Below are 17818 nucleotides of genomic sequence, written 5' to 3'. Positions count from 1 at the left end.
GAAATGGGAAACCAGCCGCCGTCTCATCAGAGACCAGGCTCTCCAGGATTGAACCCAATCCAGATTAACTCAGTGTGTGTCTAGGGCAGAGGGGCCCCTTTAGAACAGTGAGTGGCAGAATGCCCCAGTCCCTAGGGCAGGCAGTGGTTACTATTATTAGAAAGACAAGAGATTAAAACTTTTGAAATGCAGTCAAAGCAGACTTTAGCAGAAAAATCTCTAACTACTTTAATCAATGAGAGAAGATACCAATGAATTGGGTGTGCAACTATAAAAAAAAACACTAGAAAATGAAGAACTCAACTAAGATCCAACTTAGGAACTCTTAACATAAAAGATTGATGAAATTAAAAGCAAATAAAAAAGGTAATAAAATTAGAAGTTTTTTCATTTAATGAGAAAAATTGAGAAGCTAAACTGTTCTCATTGAAAGCAAAAAAGCAGAATGAACAACAAAGAGGAAATAAAATTAGAAATTTCCCAATTATACATCAAAAAATTAATAAATGAAATGGATGAATATTTATAAAAATATGAAATACTCAGATTAATAGTAGAAAAAATAGAGAATTGAAATAACTCCATCTCAGAAAAAAAATATAACAAGCTAGAAAAGAATTCCCAAAGGAAAAAAAGCCCAGGACCAGATAGATTTACAAGTAATTTGTTTTTCAATTTCTTTTACTGAAAAATTTTTACTTTTTACAAGCATTTTCTCTCCCTCCCATTGCCTCCTTTCCTTCCCCTGCCCCAAACCAATTGAACAATAAAAATAGAAAACTAAAACCCTCACCTAAAATGTACACAGTCAAGGAACACAAATTTCCACATTGGCCATATCCAAAAATGTCTCTTTCAGCATTTTACATCTATCACATCTCTGGTAGGAGGTGGGTAATTTACTTCCTCTTCTGTCCTCTGGAATTGTGACTTTTCATGGCATTGATCACAGTTCTAAAGTCTTTCAAAGTTGTTTTTCCTTTATCATGTTGTTGTTGTATAAATTGTTTTCCTAATTATGCTCACTTTACACTGTCTTGCCAGTTTCCTCTGAAACTGTCCACATCACCATGTCTTTCAGTGTAATAATATTCCATCATATCCATAAACCATAAGTCATTTAGCCATTCTCTAATAGGTGAGAACTCTGTTAGTTTTCATTTTGAGGCTACTATGAAAAAAGCTACAATATTTTTGTACATACAGGTCCTTTTTCTTTGATTTCTTTGGAGTGTAATCCTAATAATGAGTAGGTCAAAAGTTATGTTTAGTGATTTGGAGGACATAGTTCCAAATTGCTTTCTAGGATATCTGGAAAAATTCATAGATCCACCAACATTTTATTAATGTGCCTGTTTTCCCACACTCTCTCCTTTTTTGTCTGATGGGTATGAAGTGAAATCTCAGAGTTGCTTTGTTCCCAATAGACAGTCCAGTACCCTGAGGTTGAAAGCCATGTCTTCCTCCCTCCCCAATCCCTATTTTCAACCTGACGCAAGCAGCCATCACTGACTGAGGGTAGGAACCTCCAGGGAGAAAGTCAGTCAATAAATATTTTAGCTTCTAAGTGGTAAGAAAGGGCCCACCATCCCCTTTACCACAAAAACCAACTGCCACCAAGCCCTAGAGCCCCAGGAATTACACTGCAATCCCCTTCCCCCCACCAGCTCCACTTCCAGACTGGCCCATGTAGCTATGGTCTAGAGAAACAACCCTTGTGATGTGACCTGCCAACTGTCCCAGAAGCCAAAGTTACCAAAGAACCAGCAAAGAAACTTCTCATCACTGAAGTCCTTGGTACTGTCAAATGGCTCAATTTCAGAAACAGATTTCGCTTTATTCTTGGAAGTAACAGTAAATAAGATGTATTGCATCTGTTTTGCTCCTACAACCCGAGGACCATAGGGCCTTCCTATCTGACTTGAGGCTGAAAACTGTGTTATCTCCCTCTGTTGGAAAGTAAGCTCCTTAAGAGCAGAGACTGCTTTTCTGCTTGTAGTCCAGGACTTAGCACAATGCTGTGCACATAATTGCTCAATAAATGCTTTTTTATTCATGATAAACCAAAAGAAGGCCCTTAACAAATACTGATTTCTGGTATAAGCTTCTCTATTTGATTTCTTTAAAATTTAAGGAGAAAAAAAAATTACCACCACGTATTATTTATTGAATTGAATTCCATTTGCATTGACTCTTACCTTATTCAAATTAGCTTTCTCGGTTAAGTAGCACTGAAGCTCAACATAGAAGAAAAAACAGGAAAGATTCTCGAAGTGGGTAAAATGAATTGAGCACAACTGGGTGTGTACCTAGGAAAATGTTGCATTGTGCCTCTATGTGGTTAATAGATGAGCTCTCAAAAATCCACCTACAAATAACCACAGTGATGGCCTTCATAAAGTGGCCAAAGGCAGAGTCTGTAGCAGATGTCCCTGCTTTTTACCATGGGTGGGGAACTCGCAACCTTTTGACTGAATCCAAACTTCACAGAACAAATCCCCTTAATAAAAGGATTTATTCTGGGAAGTTTGGATTCAGTCAAAGGGCCACACTTGAGGACCTAGAGGGCCACATGTGGCCTTGAAAGGGCAGGCTCCCCACCCCTCGAACAGATTAAGAAGGGTATAGTTAATCTTTATACCACAAACACACAGAAATTCTATACCAAGGATGTCCCAAAGTTCTGCCTAAACCCAAAACAAGTAAAAATTTTTTAATTGAGGAAAAGGAGTCCTATATACTTAAAGAAATTACATTTTGGGAGAGGAGAGAGAAAAAAAGAGACATTTAAAAATATAGAATTTATTTTTGTTGTGTTTACAATAAGATAGTTTTAACATTCTTTACATCAGAAAATAATAGATAATACTTTTCATTGTGTTTAAGAATTGCATCATGTTGCTAACAAACATTGCTTATGCTGTGTGAGTTGGGAAACATTTATTTTCCCTTTTACTCATTTTTAAGGCTCAGTTTTTTGAAGTTATTTTACTTTTTTTAACTGTAAGGGCAAGAAAAATATATCCACCCCAATGGCATAGTGCCACATGTTTCTACATTCACGCTTCTATTAAAGATATGCAGTGTGACTTCATTTTCCTGATTCTAGTGTATGAAGGTTTGTCTATGAAAACAAACTATATGTCAAACTAGTGGCAGACAAAAGAGGGGCTGAGGACACTAAGAGGAAGAGTATAGGTATGAAAGTGCTAGTAGATTACTGGTAAGGTACTTTATTTCAATAAGTACTCTTAGATACATTTCACGTTTTTCCACGTTGGACACACGTAATGAGTGGAGGTCCACAAATAACATTTCTCCTGCTTACCCAAAATACGGACTTTCATGGCATTGTACAGCCAAAACTTGTTTCCTGAAAACCCCCAAGCATCCCATATTCAAATTTTGAGTAATAGAATTCAAGTTTGTCAGGACACCAGAGGAACTGTACCTAATGAGTATTTTTATTTGTTTCTGTTTTTGTTTTCTGGGGATGGCAGGGATGGGGAGAAAGCAAAGCTAATCAGAAAGTGAAGTCTGGCTATCCTTCTGGAATAATTATAAACAAGGAGCTCCAAGAAACCTTAGAAAGCATCCTTTTCAAGATTTACTACATAAGCATTTCAGTCCAAAATTAATTATTCAAGGGAGGACCATTTTAATCCTTTTCATTTTAAAATGGTGGAAATGTATTTCATTCCAGTAAACTACCATATAATTCAGTGGAATGAGGTTATAATGAAAAATCCATTTCTGTGTTCTGCTGCTGGCACAGAAAACTGGCTGACTTCATTTTTGTGCTCAATCAGAATCTGTTTTTATAGACCCATTTCCAACTATCATCTTGCTGTAGTTCTTCTGTTGCTCCTCCTTGAAAGTATCTTTCACTTTGGCTCTCTTCAGACCTCCATCCCTGAAAACATAAAACAGCGATGAATAGGAGACACAGTAGAAACATCCATTTAGAAGGATTTAGGTATTGTACCTTTAAGTTACACAAAAGCTGCCCACATACATTCATGGAGGGAATTCCGTACCAGTGAACTCATAGGTATGTACCCAAAAAAAGCACTTGACATTATCCACAAGCTAGGAAGGTGTGGTCTAGCTCCACAGAAGGAAACCACTGACCAACAGACTAAAAATCAGGGGTAAAACAAAAGGAAAAAGCTACTTAACCTTATTAATAAAGACAAATATAATTATTTCACTCATTACTATTTACAGAAAGAAGGTATAATATGGGTCCTAGTCAATTAGGTCTGCCTGTAAGTCTGATAGTTAAAAGCAGATTATTTGTAATAGAAAAGAAAAATAAAATCAGTAACATGTAGACTTACCACAGCTAACAATCATAAAATTACCCTATATTCTTTATGCCACTTGTTTGATGGTGAATTGCTTATTGCCTTGTGCTTTTTTAGTTTTTTAAGAACCCTGGTCTCTCAACTAACATGGCTGGGTCGGGGACATAGAGGATACTCCACAAACTCTAGTAAAACTCTAAGGATGCAGAGAGAAGGAGACAGAATAGATTTACATGGGCTGATGCAAAGTGAAATGTACTGTGCACAAAGTTCTAAAAACACACCAAAAAGGAACAACAAAAATGAAAACCAAAGAAAAACAGCTATAAACTCCTCTATTTAGTCCAAGATTGAGCAAAAACACTGTGAAGAGTGGACAAAAAGACCTCTTCAGAAGCTAAGCATGGAGATAAACCAGGGAAGGAATAATAAGAAAAAGCACAGATCCAGACCAGGAGTCAAGGTCAGAGCAGGACTCAGGTAGTTCAGAGCCCAAGCAGCTCAGCAACTAGACAACCATCAGAGACACAGGAAATAGGGCCAGTTGGCACCCAGACAACACAATGCCTAGAACCCAGGCAGCAGTAAAAGAGATGCAGCAACAACAGAGACACAGAAGGAGACAGGACCAGATGGGCAATGACACCCACATCACACCAGAGAACAGGGCCAGAAGCACCAAGGCTGCTCATGCGTGAGCCACAGCAAATAAAAGGAACAGGGCAGAATCTGGAAAACACAGCATCAGGTCCCCCAGTAGGCATGCTATCAGCATGATCAATACTTGGGCAAGACTTAGGTTCTCAGCAAGGGACAGAGCTAACTTTGCGGCCAGAACTATTCAAGGGAGAGACAAAGAAGGAGCCCAGGTCAAAACTAAGCTGAGTCAAAATGCAGAAATTCCTGCAGAAGGTACAGCTTGGTCTTCACCACCATATCTAGGACCAAATAGCACATACCCACACAATCCAAGAGTGAAAAGAAGCAGAATATGATCCAAATTCAAAGCCCAGTCCAGAAAATGAGGCTGTAGGTAGGCATAAACTGAAAATAACACCCAATACATTGAAAAGACTGAGAGAAACTCAAGAGGTAAATCCCGAAGAGAGTAACTCCACAACAAATTCAAACTGAGCATCAGGAGGTTGGGAGCAGGGGGTGGGAGGAGATGATAGACGCCCCCCCCCCTTTACTGAAATAAAAGACTTCCAAGGATTCCTAATGATAAGGCCAGAATGTAGCAGTATCTTTGAACTGTAAAATGTAAATACAGGAATCAAGAGAATCAAAGAGAAGTCAATAAACTTATAAATAGGAAGGAACTATATGAGATGAATTGTTTATATTCTAAAAGAACAAGGAGAATTTAATAGGAATGTATGTATGGAGCCCATATCGGATTGCATGTCATCTTGAGAAGGGAGGGATAAAAAATTTAAAACTTATGGAAATGAATATTGAAAACTGAAAATAAATAAATTAAATATAAAAAAGTAAAAATAAAAGAATGACGAAAAACAAAGTGTCTTCTCAGTTTGCTAGAAAAAGTTAAATAAGAAAGTCCAAAACCCTGGGGATGGTTCTGTTTATCTTAAGAGAAGCCAGCAATGGGAGGGCCAAGGCAATGAACAAGGGATGAGAAGAGGAGAGGAAGGGAACTGGCTAATCACATAATAGAGTAGTGCAAGAGATGATTATATGAAAAAGGAGGAACAGATAGGGAAAAGTGTCACCCCATGAACCTCACTTCTAAACTGAACCAGACAAGATGGAAGAACACACATACGCACATATTTATGTTCATACACACAAAAAGTTTGGTGTACATGTACACTAAAGAGGGGGAGTTTAAAAGGGAGGGTATGATAAAGGATGGACTAAAAGGAAATGATGAGTAAAAACATGTGATAGGGGAACAAAACAGATACAGACTGCTTCAATTATGGATCACTAATGTTCAACTTTTTCACCACTTTCTTCTTTATAAAAAAAGGGGGGGGAGTAAAGAGAAAAAAGTACAAAAGGACAAGATGAAGGGATATACACAATTAATAATATGAATGTGAACAGGATGAATTCACCCATAAAATGAAAGAAGAAAACAGGATAAATTAGAAAACACAATCCAACAAGATGTTGATTACAAGAAAAACACTTGCAAAGTAAAAATTCAAAGAGCAGAATGTGTTATACAGATTATCCATTAGATTGCAAACTCCTTGAGGGTATAGACTTTTGTTTTCCTCTTTTTTGTATTCCCAGTTCTTACCATAGTGCCTAGCACATAGTAAGTGGGATAAACATAGATAAATGTTTGTTCTCTATCCACCTACCTAGATGGGCCAATACTGACTCTACAATCCCGTTTCTGCCTTCTGAGCTTAATAGCAGCCAATTAGGAAAGTTAGGAGAGACCAGGTTATTAAAAGAGATTTTATTTCCCCCCACCCCAATCCAATATTTTAGACTTTAAACACCAAGAAAGGTATGCTTAAACTATATTTTTAGATATTCAACTTTAATCCAGCAGGCACTATAATGTGTCAATGCTTAGCAAAAATCTGATTTTTTTTAGTGTATTTGGGATTCTATGACATAGGCAAAACAAAAAATCGGGACTAGAACAAAAAGATGACTTTACAGAAATTTCTACGCCTCTTTTATAGGAAGGATTATAGACAATGCTCAACACATGACTGTGTATGTAAAAGTCTGTCAATAAATTAGTTTGTGTTCAAGTTAGTATATATTCTTCCACAGAAATAATGTCATAAATGGTATTGAAGTATCCAACCCAGATCACAAAATCCTACTTAATAAATTCAAAATTTAGCTAAACAGTACCAGCCTAAATTTTAGTTCATGAGAAGGATGGATCATGCAGATATAGGAAGAAGCTTCTTGTCTGGCTTCAGAGGCAGCGTGAAGTTAAATTTTAAAATCAGGGAATTATCTTTGGTTCTCTGAAACTCCCTTCCTACACCTCCTTCCCACTTCTTAGTACTTTCTCTTCTCCCTTGGCACCAACAGCCCTCATGTTGACCTAATCCTTCTACTCAGGCTTACACTATCTTCTTGCTAACGATCCCAAATTATCTATCTTCACCTTACTGAAAAATCAGTAACCCTCATAGACATAGTTTGCATTTAGAAAAGTGGATATTGTTTGGCAGAAATTAATCTCTCCTCAGTTGAATTTCAGCTAGCATTTAAAAAAAATATTTCAGGCAACATAACAAAAAATATCCATAAATAAACCAGATACATGTCTAGGGACTTTCCCCTTAGCATCAGATCTCCTGTGCAATTTCTAGTTTTCATTTTTCTTTTTTCCTGAATCCAAAGACTTTCTAATAATAGGTTTATAAAGCACTTTCTTCACAACATGCCTCTATGAGGTAGCATGTATGAGTGTTATTATGCCCACTTTACAGATGAGGAAACTAAGGCCAAAGAGGTTAAATCATATTTTTGAAGTCACAAAGACAGTTGAGTGGCAGAGCTAGGATTGGAAACCTTCTGATTCTAGTGCTTGTTCATATCTACAACACTACAATCCCTCTGGGAATAGAGGGTCATCTGGCTGGGGTGGATAAAAGTAGCTAGGGTGTGCCATTTTGATAGACAGATCATTTGTAAGTCAAGTTATTTACAAACTATTACATGTGAGTCAAGTTGGGCACTGCCAGTATTTATAGCCCCAGACACTGTCCTTCCAAAGACAGGGGAGGAGGGGGAGGGGCATGGTTATGGTAGAAACAATAATCAACTTGGAGCCAGAAAACCTGGGTTTTCCTGGTTCTGACATTCTCTACCCATAGGACTTTGGGTAAGTCCTTAAACTTCTGAGGAACCCTGTTTCTTGATCTGTAAAATGAGTGGGTCAAATTAACATTCAATTGAGGGGGTTGAACTAAGGAATTAATCTCTAAGGTCCTTTCCTGTTTCAAATCCTAGAATTCCAGGCCAAAAACAAAAAAAGAGAGAGATTGATCATACAATTCTGATTTTAATCAAAGCCACTTACTGCTTTTTATTAAAAGTAACTTTACTTAAAGCATGATTCTTCCCAAATAAATTCCCAGGGAACTATGGCTTCCTCATACCCTATAATGATACAGATTATAATCAACCCATCTTCTTGAGATTCTGTAAAGAAAAAAAATTTTATTTCCTGATAAGATTCAGGGCTGTCACTGAGAGGACATATACATATATATATATATATATATATATATATATATATATATATATATATATGCATACACATACACACACACACACACACACACACACACACACACACACACACACATATATATATAAAAATATATATAATCTGAAAGCTTTCTAAAATTTGGTAGGGGGTTATATATAAAGTGATCCACTGGCACAACCTTCAAAAGTTCAGGGTTCACATTAGCCCAGGCTGAAGTCTTGGCACAGGAATTTAGGAGAGGGTCCTAAGAAATAGCTTCAACATTTCATAACACTCCTAGACAACTATATGTCCTACCAAGGAAGCTCGGTCAATCCTCCTTGCACAGCAATAGCAGACTTAACCCTGTTTGCAAACTGTACTGCATCTTCATTTATCTGTAAGGGAAGATCAACAGTTAAACTTCCGAAAGGATTATTCCACAAGATGTTTTTAGGGTGAATCACTTCACAGTCAGCATTGTTGTTAAAGAAGTCAATGTCATAATTTATCTAACTAATTTATAGTCTGGATCAGCCATAGAAAATGCTCCATTTCCAATCATAGACATAATATATACGCTAGATATAAGCATCTATTCATCTTTTATCTCATTTGGATATGCAATAAAGTTGCAAAAGAAAGAGCTAGCTATAAGAAAGTGACTAAGTTTCATTTATGGTCTTGGACAAGGTACAACTTTTAGTAATAGGTCCATAGGTCAATGAAGCCAACAGTTATCACAAGACTGTCCTATCTCCAAATGGCTCAAGATGCCACAGTCTGATTTGATCGGGCTGTAGCTAAATCATCATTAAAACATGGAGTTTGAACTGCTGAGAATGCATTTGAGCAATTCAACTTTGGCAAACAGGACTATCCAGGTTTCTCAGTGTTAATCTGGTCAGAGCAGCAAAGATCAAACACTATCTATACCTACCTCTCTGGTCATTGGAGGCAGGTACCACACATCACAGACTATGGCCCAGCTGGTCATTACTCGAAGCAAGTAGTTCACCATGTTGTACTTACTACTGTTCCAAAACGCATCACCAAACTGAGGGTTATACTGCAAGTGAAGAACAAAATGTAGTCTTGTATAATTCTGAGCAAATTCTAATTCCCTTACACAGCTTCTGGGGACAGCAGCCAAAACCTTCCACCTGACCCTACCAACTATTTAAATACATAACACAATCTATTCAGCAATTTGAATTGCTATGGTTGCAAAAGAAAGAACTCTCAATAAGAGGCCAAAAAAAAATATAAAGTTCATTCTTTTGACAAGAGCTACCAAAACCTAGTCCAAGCTGACACCCTCATTTGTTTGCAGGGGTGGGGAACCTGCAGCCTTGAGGCTACATGTGACCCTCTAGGAGCTCAAGTGCAGCCCTTTGATTGCATCCAAACTGCTTGGATTTTATTGGGTTTGGATTCAGTCAAAGGACTGCACTTGAGGACCTAGAGGGCCACTTGTAGTCTCAAGGCCCACAGGTTCCCCATCCCTGGTTTAGAGCATGATCCTAATGAGGCCAAGATTGCAAGCTCAGTCTGGATAAGCCACCTGACTTCCCAAAGTAAAAATGTTCTACTTCTGATCCAGATAGAAACACAAAAGTCAGCTGGTTGTTTTTATTGATTTCTGCTATTCTCTATAAAGTAGAATGGTCCTCAGGTAAGAATGTATGGTTGGCTTCATTTAAGCCATTACCTCCAGTGAGAAACATAAGATTACAGGCCCTTCTGAAAGAATCAGGAACATTACTTTTCACGTACAAAGCATAGCATAATCACTCTAGTAAAAGGAAATGGCTCATTTTCACATAATCACGTTTTCAGAAAAAACTACCAATTTCATTTAAAAAGTGGTATATAGTAATGTACCTTTATTGCAACTGGATATATGGTTCCTCCTATTTCAAAACTTCCCTTTTTAAACATCATGACCGAGGTGTTGTTTATACAGGTTCCTAGTCAAATAGACATAAAAAAGAATTTAAAAGTTACTCGTGCTTTTAAGCAAAGTTACCCAAGTATTTCCTGGAAAGTGAATTTTCTTCAAGACACTCACACATTATACACTGCCATAGACATATAAGTCAAGGCTTGTTTAAAAAGCAGAACAACCAGAAGCAACATTTCTTATACATTCAAGCTATTTCAGCATCATAATGCATTGTACTAATTCAAAACAAAAAAGAACCTAAAGCCCAAAAGGAACCCATTTGGCACAAACTACATTTTCCACACCATTAAATTGAGGAAAATTAAAAAGGTTAGAAGACAGTATACTTCAAGGGCTCTTAAGTAACGCTCAGCAAGACAAGGAAGATTGAAGATCCCATGGAAGAAGCATGACCAGAATGGACATCAGTGAGAAAGTAAGAAAGCAGCTCATTCCCACAAGCTCACAGAGATCTAAGTTGTAAGAATTCCCAAAGGAAAATTTCCTAATGGTGCCAGACCTCTATTTTTCCTGACTGTTTTTTCACTCAGTCCTTAAGTAAATTAAAGCACAGTAGGTAATCCTAGTTCTTACCTTCAGGAAAGATTAAAATGGGCAATTTCTTCTTATCAGCAATGTGTTCTCTCAGTCTGAGAAGAAGAAAAAAAAATTAAACTGGTAACTTACAAAATTAGGAAGTGTATTCTATAATCTTTGTAAGAGTACAAAAAAATAAAGGAAAAACATAAGTCAATCAGATCGCAAAAGACTTAATGTCTTTCCTTAACAGACACAAAATAGTGTGGGTTATTTGTACACTCTAACTTCCTGAGATCTAATTTTACTGAATCTCTTATTGCTGTAGTGGAAATCCACGGACTGAGAAAAACCAAAGGATTAGAAATTATGAAGAGGAAACAAAATTATCATTTGTTTGCAGATTATTATTCGCTTCCTCTTTCTTGAATAATCACAATTTTATTCTCCTTTCAATAAATGACATCAGTATGTTATCCCATTTTCTTTCATTGTTTTTCTATTTGTCTTCCCTCCAGAGTCTATCATAGTAAAATATGGGCAAGATAGAGATGTTCTCCATACTGAATACCCATTATCCCAAAGACATTTTATAAACCGTGACTCGTTTCTCTGTCATTGTGCTAGTTCTGGTTTGATGATGTTTACTTATCCTTCTCTCTCAACACCCTATATATCAGATGGATAGATTAGATAGATTTACACACAGATATACATATCTGTTTAGAGAGAGTTAGATATACATATCTGTGTGCAAATCTATTTATAGATAGATATACATATCAATACATATCTATCTATAAATTTTTCTGTTCTTAACCTAATAAGTACCCATTTGGTTTTGATCACTAGAACAGCAGAGAATCTTTTACATTCTCATAAGAAAAGTCCACCATAATTTTGCATTGCTGTTTGAAGTAATGTTTTATTTATGCCTTTTGTCTTTACTTCAGTCATTTCTGGGGACTAATGGGGAGTTTCCTCCTTCTTTGTCTCCCTTCTAAGAAAGAAAAGCAATTAAACAAACTGAATACAGTGACCCTATGTGACAATGTATATAACTTTGTGCCCAAGTAGTCTCATCTGTCTCTCTCTTTCATATTTTATGATTTATTGGGGGCTAAGCTATCTTCACAATCCATCTGCCTTCCAATCATCTGTCTACCTTTGCCATCTGCCCTGATCCTACATACCCATTGCTCCTTTTGTTCAGAGCAAGTATATCAATACTCTCACTCCTTCAAGCTGCTAGGAGACACAGTGGAGAACACTGGGAAGGCTGGGCTCAGAGTCAGGAAGATCCGAGTTCAAATGTGACCTCGGACATTTAATAGCTGTAAGACCCTGGGCAAGCCACTTTAACTCCTGTCTGCCTCAGTCTGCTCAGCTATCAAATGGGGATAATAACAGTATCTGAATCCCAGTGCTGTGAAGATCAAATGAGATCATAATTTTAAAAAGCTTAACATGGTGCCTGGCACATAGCAGGCACTTAATAGATGCTTGTTTCCTTCCTTTCTTCAGGAAAGAGCATGGAAATCAACTGCCCAACAGATCAGATCAGATCAGATCTCACCACCTTTCTAACTCTCCAGACCAAAATTCCCTTCCCTGTCCACCACTCCCTCTATATCTTAAATTCCCCCTCACCCCCGCACCCCCACTCCTACCAACACAATTAAGATAAAAAAAAATACTTGTAATAACTATGCATATTTAGATGAATTCCTACATGGGCCACATCCAAAAATGTATGTCTTATTCTGTACTGGAGATGATCACTATTGTATCAGGAGGGTAGGGAACACATTTCATGATTGGTTATTACCCTGATAGAGTTCTTTACATAGATGTTATATCAATTGTCCTGGTTCTACTAAATTCCCTCTGTATCAGTTCATACCAGTCTTCCTAGTTTTCTTGAACTCTGTCTCTTTTCTTTGTCTTACAACACGATAAATTCCCATTACATTCAGTTGCCCCTTAGTTTCCACTTTTTTGCCATTATAAAAGCTGTTATAAATATCTGTATTAGGGCCGTAGAGAGCACTGGCCTGGAGTCAGGAGGACCTGAGTTCAAATTGGCCTCAGACAGTTACTAGCCGTGTGACCCTGGACAAGTCACTTAACCCTCACTGCCAGATAGATAGATAGATAGATAGACAGACAGATGGTTGGATGGATAGATAGGTGAATGGATGGTCGTTTGTATCATATGCATATACTTCCTGTCTCTTTATCATATGGCCACCATTAACTCTTATCAGGACTGTTCTTAATTGAACTCCCAATTCCTATTCTCTCCTTTCTCCACAGTGGCTAAAATCACCTGCCCAAAGTACATCTCTAACCATGTCTCTCCTTTGCTCACTGACCATGCCACCTACCTGCCTCAGACTCTTCAGTGGCTCCTCATTGCCACAGAAAGAAAATGAAAACGCTTCCATTTGTCTTCCATATGATGCTCTTCATAGTCAGAGTCTGGCTCTCAGCCTTCCTTCTTGAGCTATTCCCCATTATGTACCTTGACACACTATATTCTGGCCAAACTGTCCTGCTTGGTGTCTATGTCCTTTGACCTTGGGAAAGTCATATAATTTCTCAGATCCTCTGTCTCTTTATCCCTCTAGACCTATGATGTTACTAGTGTCAGCAGCTCCTAGCAAGAAAATCCCTTCTAACAAGCTGTGGTATATGATTGTAATGGAATACAACTGTGCTATAAGAAATGATGAGCCCAGTGATTTTAGAAAGGCTTGGAAAGACTTACATGAAATAGTGAAGAGCAAAATGAGCAGAACCAAGAGAACATATATATAGTATATAGTAACAGCAATATTATTTTAAGAAGGACTAAATCATTTTGACCATTATAAATACCCAAATTAACTACAAAGGACATATGAAGAAAATCGCTATCTGCACCCAGAGAAAGAACTGATAAATAGAAGTATATATAGAATAATTTACATATATATATACATACGTGTGTATATACATGTGTGTGTGTATGTGTGTGTGTGTGTGTGTGTGTGTGTGTGTACACACACATATATAAAAAACCATTTGTGTCTAATGATGGCCATCTCTAAGGCAGGCAGAAGGAAGAAGGAAGAAAAAAAGGGAAAAAAACTAAATTTACATATCTTTGTTGTATATTTAAAAAGAACAGCAAGTTACATATATTTGCAGTTTCATGTGTAATCATCTTTTTATATTATACTATGTTATGGAAACGTTTGTTTTATTCCATAAATTAAAAATAAAATAATTTTTTAAAAAATTCTGACTCTGTCCTACAACTTCTTTTCTTGGGAGAGGTACACTCCTCTGTAAAATAGGGAAAGCAATAATAATCCCTTCCTCCTAGGGTGACTGTGAGGTTCAGACTGAGGTAGTGTACGCAAAGTCTTTATGGGCTGTGGAGCACTACATAAAAGTTATCTTTATTGTTATTAAATATCATATATAATTATTATATAATATTGTTATTAATGATCTCAGCTCCCATGGGATCAGTCATCACCCCTTTGCAGGTGACTCCCAGGTGGATACATCCAGCCCCAATCTTTCTACTGAGCTCCAGAAGACATCACCAGCTTTCCGCTGGATATCTCTCACTGAAATAAGTTTCTCAAACGCAAAATGTCCTGAGAGAGACAGCATGGTGTAGTGGGTACAGCATTGGACTTGTAGACTCTCTTCAGACTGTATGACCCTGGGTAAGTCACTGAACCCTTTGGATCCTGTTTCTCCACGGGCAAACTGGGGAAGAGGATCTGATCCCTACAAGCCCATGATTCCCTCCCATTTCCAACCCACTCCTTCTTTCATCTTCTGCATCTCTGTTAGAGCCCACCATTCTCCTTCTTACCCAGATTCAGTACCTAAGAATCAATCAGAACCTAGGTGCCTTGAAAGTGGGAATGGTTTGTTTTTATGTTTAGTTGGAGGTGTTTTGCTTGTACCTGTACCCTTAATGTTTAGTATAGTGCCTGGCACACAGTAAGTATTTAATAAATCCTGCTGCCTGCCAGTAAGGGAGAGGGAGGAGATGAAGACAATGTTTAGGTCCTGAGCTTGAGGACAGCTCTTCTATTTCTCTAAGAATGAGTGGTAAAATAGAAAGAGTTTTCTCACTAGGAGTTACTGAGTCCAATAATATCATGGGTCTGGAAAGAGGATCAGAGAAGTTAGGTTACTTGCTCAAAGTAACACAGCAAGTGTCTGGGGTAGGATATAAGCCTTTCTTACTCAAATTCCAGCATTCTATCATATTGCTTCTTCCACCCATAATGATATATGGGGACAGAAGATAGTAATGGGCATAGTCTTGGGGGAACCCCAGAGGTATGAGATGAGATGTGGATATAGAAATAGAGACTGAAAAGTCTCAGAAGCAGTGCTGAAAAAGGCAAGGAGAAAAAGGCCAAGAAGAATGAGGACCAAGAGGAAAAAATGATCCAATCTTGTAATGAAGAGATCCCTGATAACCTTGAAACGAGCAATTTCCACTGTGTAGGGAGGCTTGAAAGCCAGGCTGCAAAGGGTTGAGAAGTGGGTAGGAGGAGTGAAAGCAACAGAAGGCTTTTTCTGGAAGTCTGGCTGAGAAAGGCAGTAGAGAGGATAACAGCTTTCTGTTTCCATTAATTATTCTTGCCACCCAGGTGCTAGGTAGGCCATGTGTGGCCTGTACTTGCAACAAAGGAATATTCAATACACTTCCACATCCATCTCTGCCTCTACACAGGCTCAAACTCAAATATCCTCTCTCCCTGAAGAAAAAGAGAATGATCAGGAAGCATGGTGTAGGGAAGAGCGTAGTGAAGATGGAGTCAGGAAAACTTGGACTCTAGTCCTGCCTCAGATACTGTGTGACTCTGGGCAAGTCACTTAATATCTCTATGCTTCAGTTTGCTCATCTATAAAATGATTTTGATGGTCTGTAAGGTTCTTTCCAGCTCTAAACCATGACCCTATAAAACTATGAGATGATTCTAAGTGGTGGTGTCAAAGGGATGCCTTGACAAATGTTTGGTCATCCAGTCTTTCCGTTTGATGATAGCGAGGGAGAAACCAATACTTCCCAAAGCACTTTGGTCTGGACAGTCCTAATGGGTAGGAAGTTTTTCCAAACATTAAGCCTAAATCTACCTCTGAAGATTCACTCACTTTTATCACATTCCTGTCAAGTCTTCTCTTCTCCAGGCTAAACATCTCCAGTTCCTTCATCAACTTCCTAGTGAACATTTCCACTTGAAAGTTCCATAAGTTATCTCAACATGTCCAAAAAAGAGCCCATTATCTTTCTCTTCCAAATTTCCCTATTTCTGTCAAAGGCGCCACTATCTTTTCAGTCACCCAGGTTCACATTGATTCCTTTCTCTCTCTCCTCTGCTATATGACTTCCAACCTCTGGAAGGCCCTCTTCTATCCTCTCTCTATAATCTCATGTGGTAAGAGCATCAGCTTGAATGGCTTCAATTAACTCCTCTCCATAGACTTCTAGATCTACAGAACAGTCCTAGTCTCTCTTCTGAATTCCAGACCCATATCAACAATGGATAGTTCAAACTGGATGGCCCAGAGGCACCTCAAACTCAACACATTCAAAAGAGAATTTATTACCTTTCCCCTCAAACCCAACCCTCCTCTGAACTTCCCCATTATTGCCAAGGGTACCACCCCAGAGGCTGTATAGAAGAATGGAAAGAACACTCAATTTTGAGTCCAGGCTTTGCTACCTTCTTCCTGTGCAACCCTGAGCAAGTTGCTTAAATTTTCTGGCCCCTCAGCTCCTCAAATGTAAAATGGCAGATGAATTGGCTGGCCTCTTACAGATCTTTTCAGCTCTACATCTAGTCACACAAATTCACAACCTCACCTTCAACCTCTACTCACTCTTCCTCCCCTTATACATCCACTAAGCTGCTAAATCTTAAGAAATAAGCTTAGGGAAAGACAGTGACACTCACAAGCATTTGTTCGGTTGTCTTCCGCCGTGTCTGACTCTTTGTGACCGCATTTGGGGTTTTCTTGGCAAAGATGTTGGAGTGGTTTACCATTGCCTTCTCCAGCTCATTTTACAGATGAGGAAACTGAGGCAAACAAGGTGGAGTGACTTGCTCAGGAACATACAGCTAGTCAGTCTGAGGCCAGATTTGAACTCTGGAAGATGACTCTTCCTAACTTCAGGTCCAGCGCTCTATGCACTATGGCACCAACTAGTGACCCTACATGCACTGCTCTAATTCACTGAGTGACAGTCAGGTCCAAAATGTTACACTGACCAGTAACTCAGGCATTTGGCAAAGAAATAAATGCAGAAAATTGGGAGGAAATAAAGAAATGTGAGGGAAACATGTAAAGTTGGTTAGGATTACTAGGGCCTTTGTTGGGATATGATTTCAAAGCCATGACCCTGTCAGCATTAACTATGAGAGTGACTTACCACTCACTTTTGTGAAAAATTCTATTTTTTTTAACATGTAGCATGTGAAAGGGGAAATTAGAAATTCTGATCATAAGCCCCGAGAGGGTTTATATTATACAAGCAGTTGGTTGCTCAGCCATTCAGTTGCATCCAACTCTTCGTGACCCCACACGGAGTTTTCTTGGCAAAGATACTGGAGCAGTTTGCCATTTCCTCCTCCAGTGGATCAAGGCAAACAGAGGTTAAATGACTTGCCCAGGATCACACAGCTAGTGAGTGTGTGAGGCCAGATTTGAACTCGCGAATTACTGACTACTGATTACAGTGCTCTATCCACTTTGCCAGCTGGCTGCCTCTATATTAACTGTACCCTGGCCTTTTTATTGGGGAAAGATGAA

General features: G+C 38.3%; 1 protein-coding gene across 1 annotated transcript in view; it reads right to left on the bottom strand.

The window, feature by feature from the left end:
- Positions 1–2782: 2782 nt before the first annotated feature.
- The window catches only part of GPAT3 (glycerol-3-phosphate acyltransferase 3), a 67268-nt gene continuing 52232 nt past the window's right edge, over positions 2783–17818 (bottom strand). The window contains exons 8-12 of the mRNA XM_036764191.1: positions 11045–11100; positions 10390–10475; positions 9446–9574; positions 8824–8903; positions 2783–3913 (exon numbers count right to left, since the gene is read on the bottom strand). Of these exons, the coding sequence (XP_036620086.1) occupies positions 3802–3913; positions 8824–8903; positions 9446–9574; positions 10390–10475; positions 11045–11100 (463 nt within the window). The 3' untranslated portion in view covers positions 2783–3801. The remainder of the gene's footprint in view (positions 3914–8823; positions 8904–9445; positions 9575–10389; positions 10476–11044; positions 11101–17818) is intronic.

The sequence above is a fragment of the Trichosurus vulpecula genome, chromosome 6, assembly GCF_011100635.1.
Source record: "Trichosurus vulpecula isolate mTriVul1 chromosome 6, mTriVul1.pri, whole genome shotgun sequence".
Classification (NCBI taxonomy): domain Eukaryota; kingdom Metazoa; phylum Chordata; class Mammalia; order Diprotodontia; family Phalangeridae; genus Trichosurus; species Trichosurus vulpecula.
The sequence above is the reverse complement of the archived record's forward strand: the minus strand, read 5'-3'. Positions and strand labels throughout refer to the sequence as shown.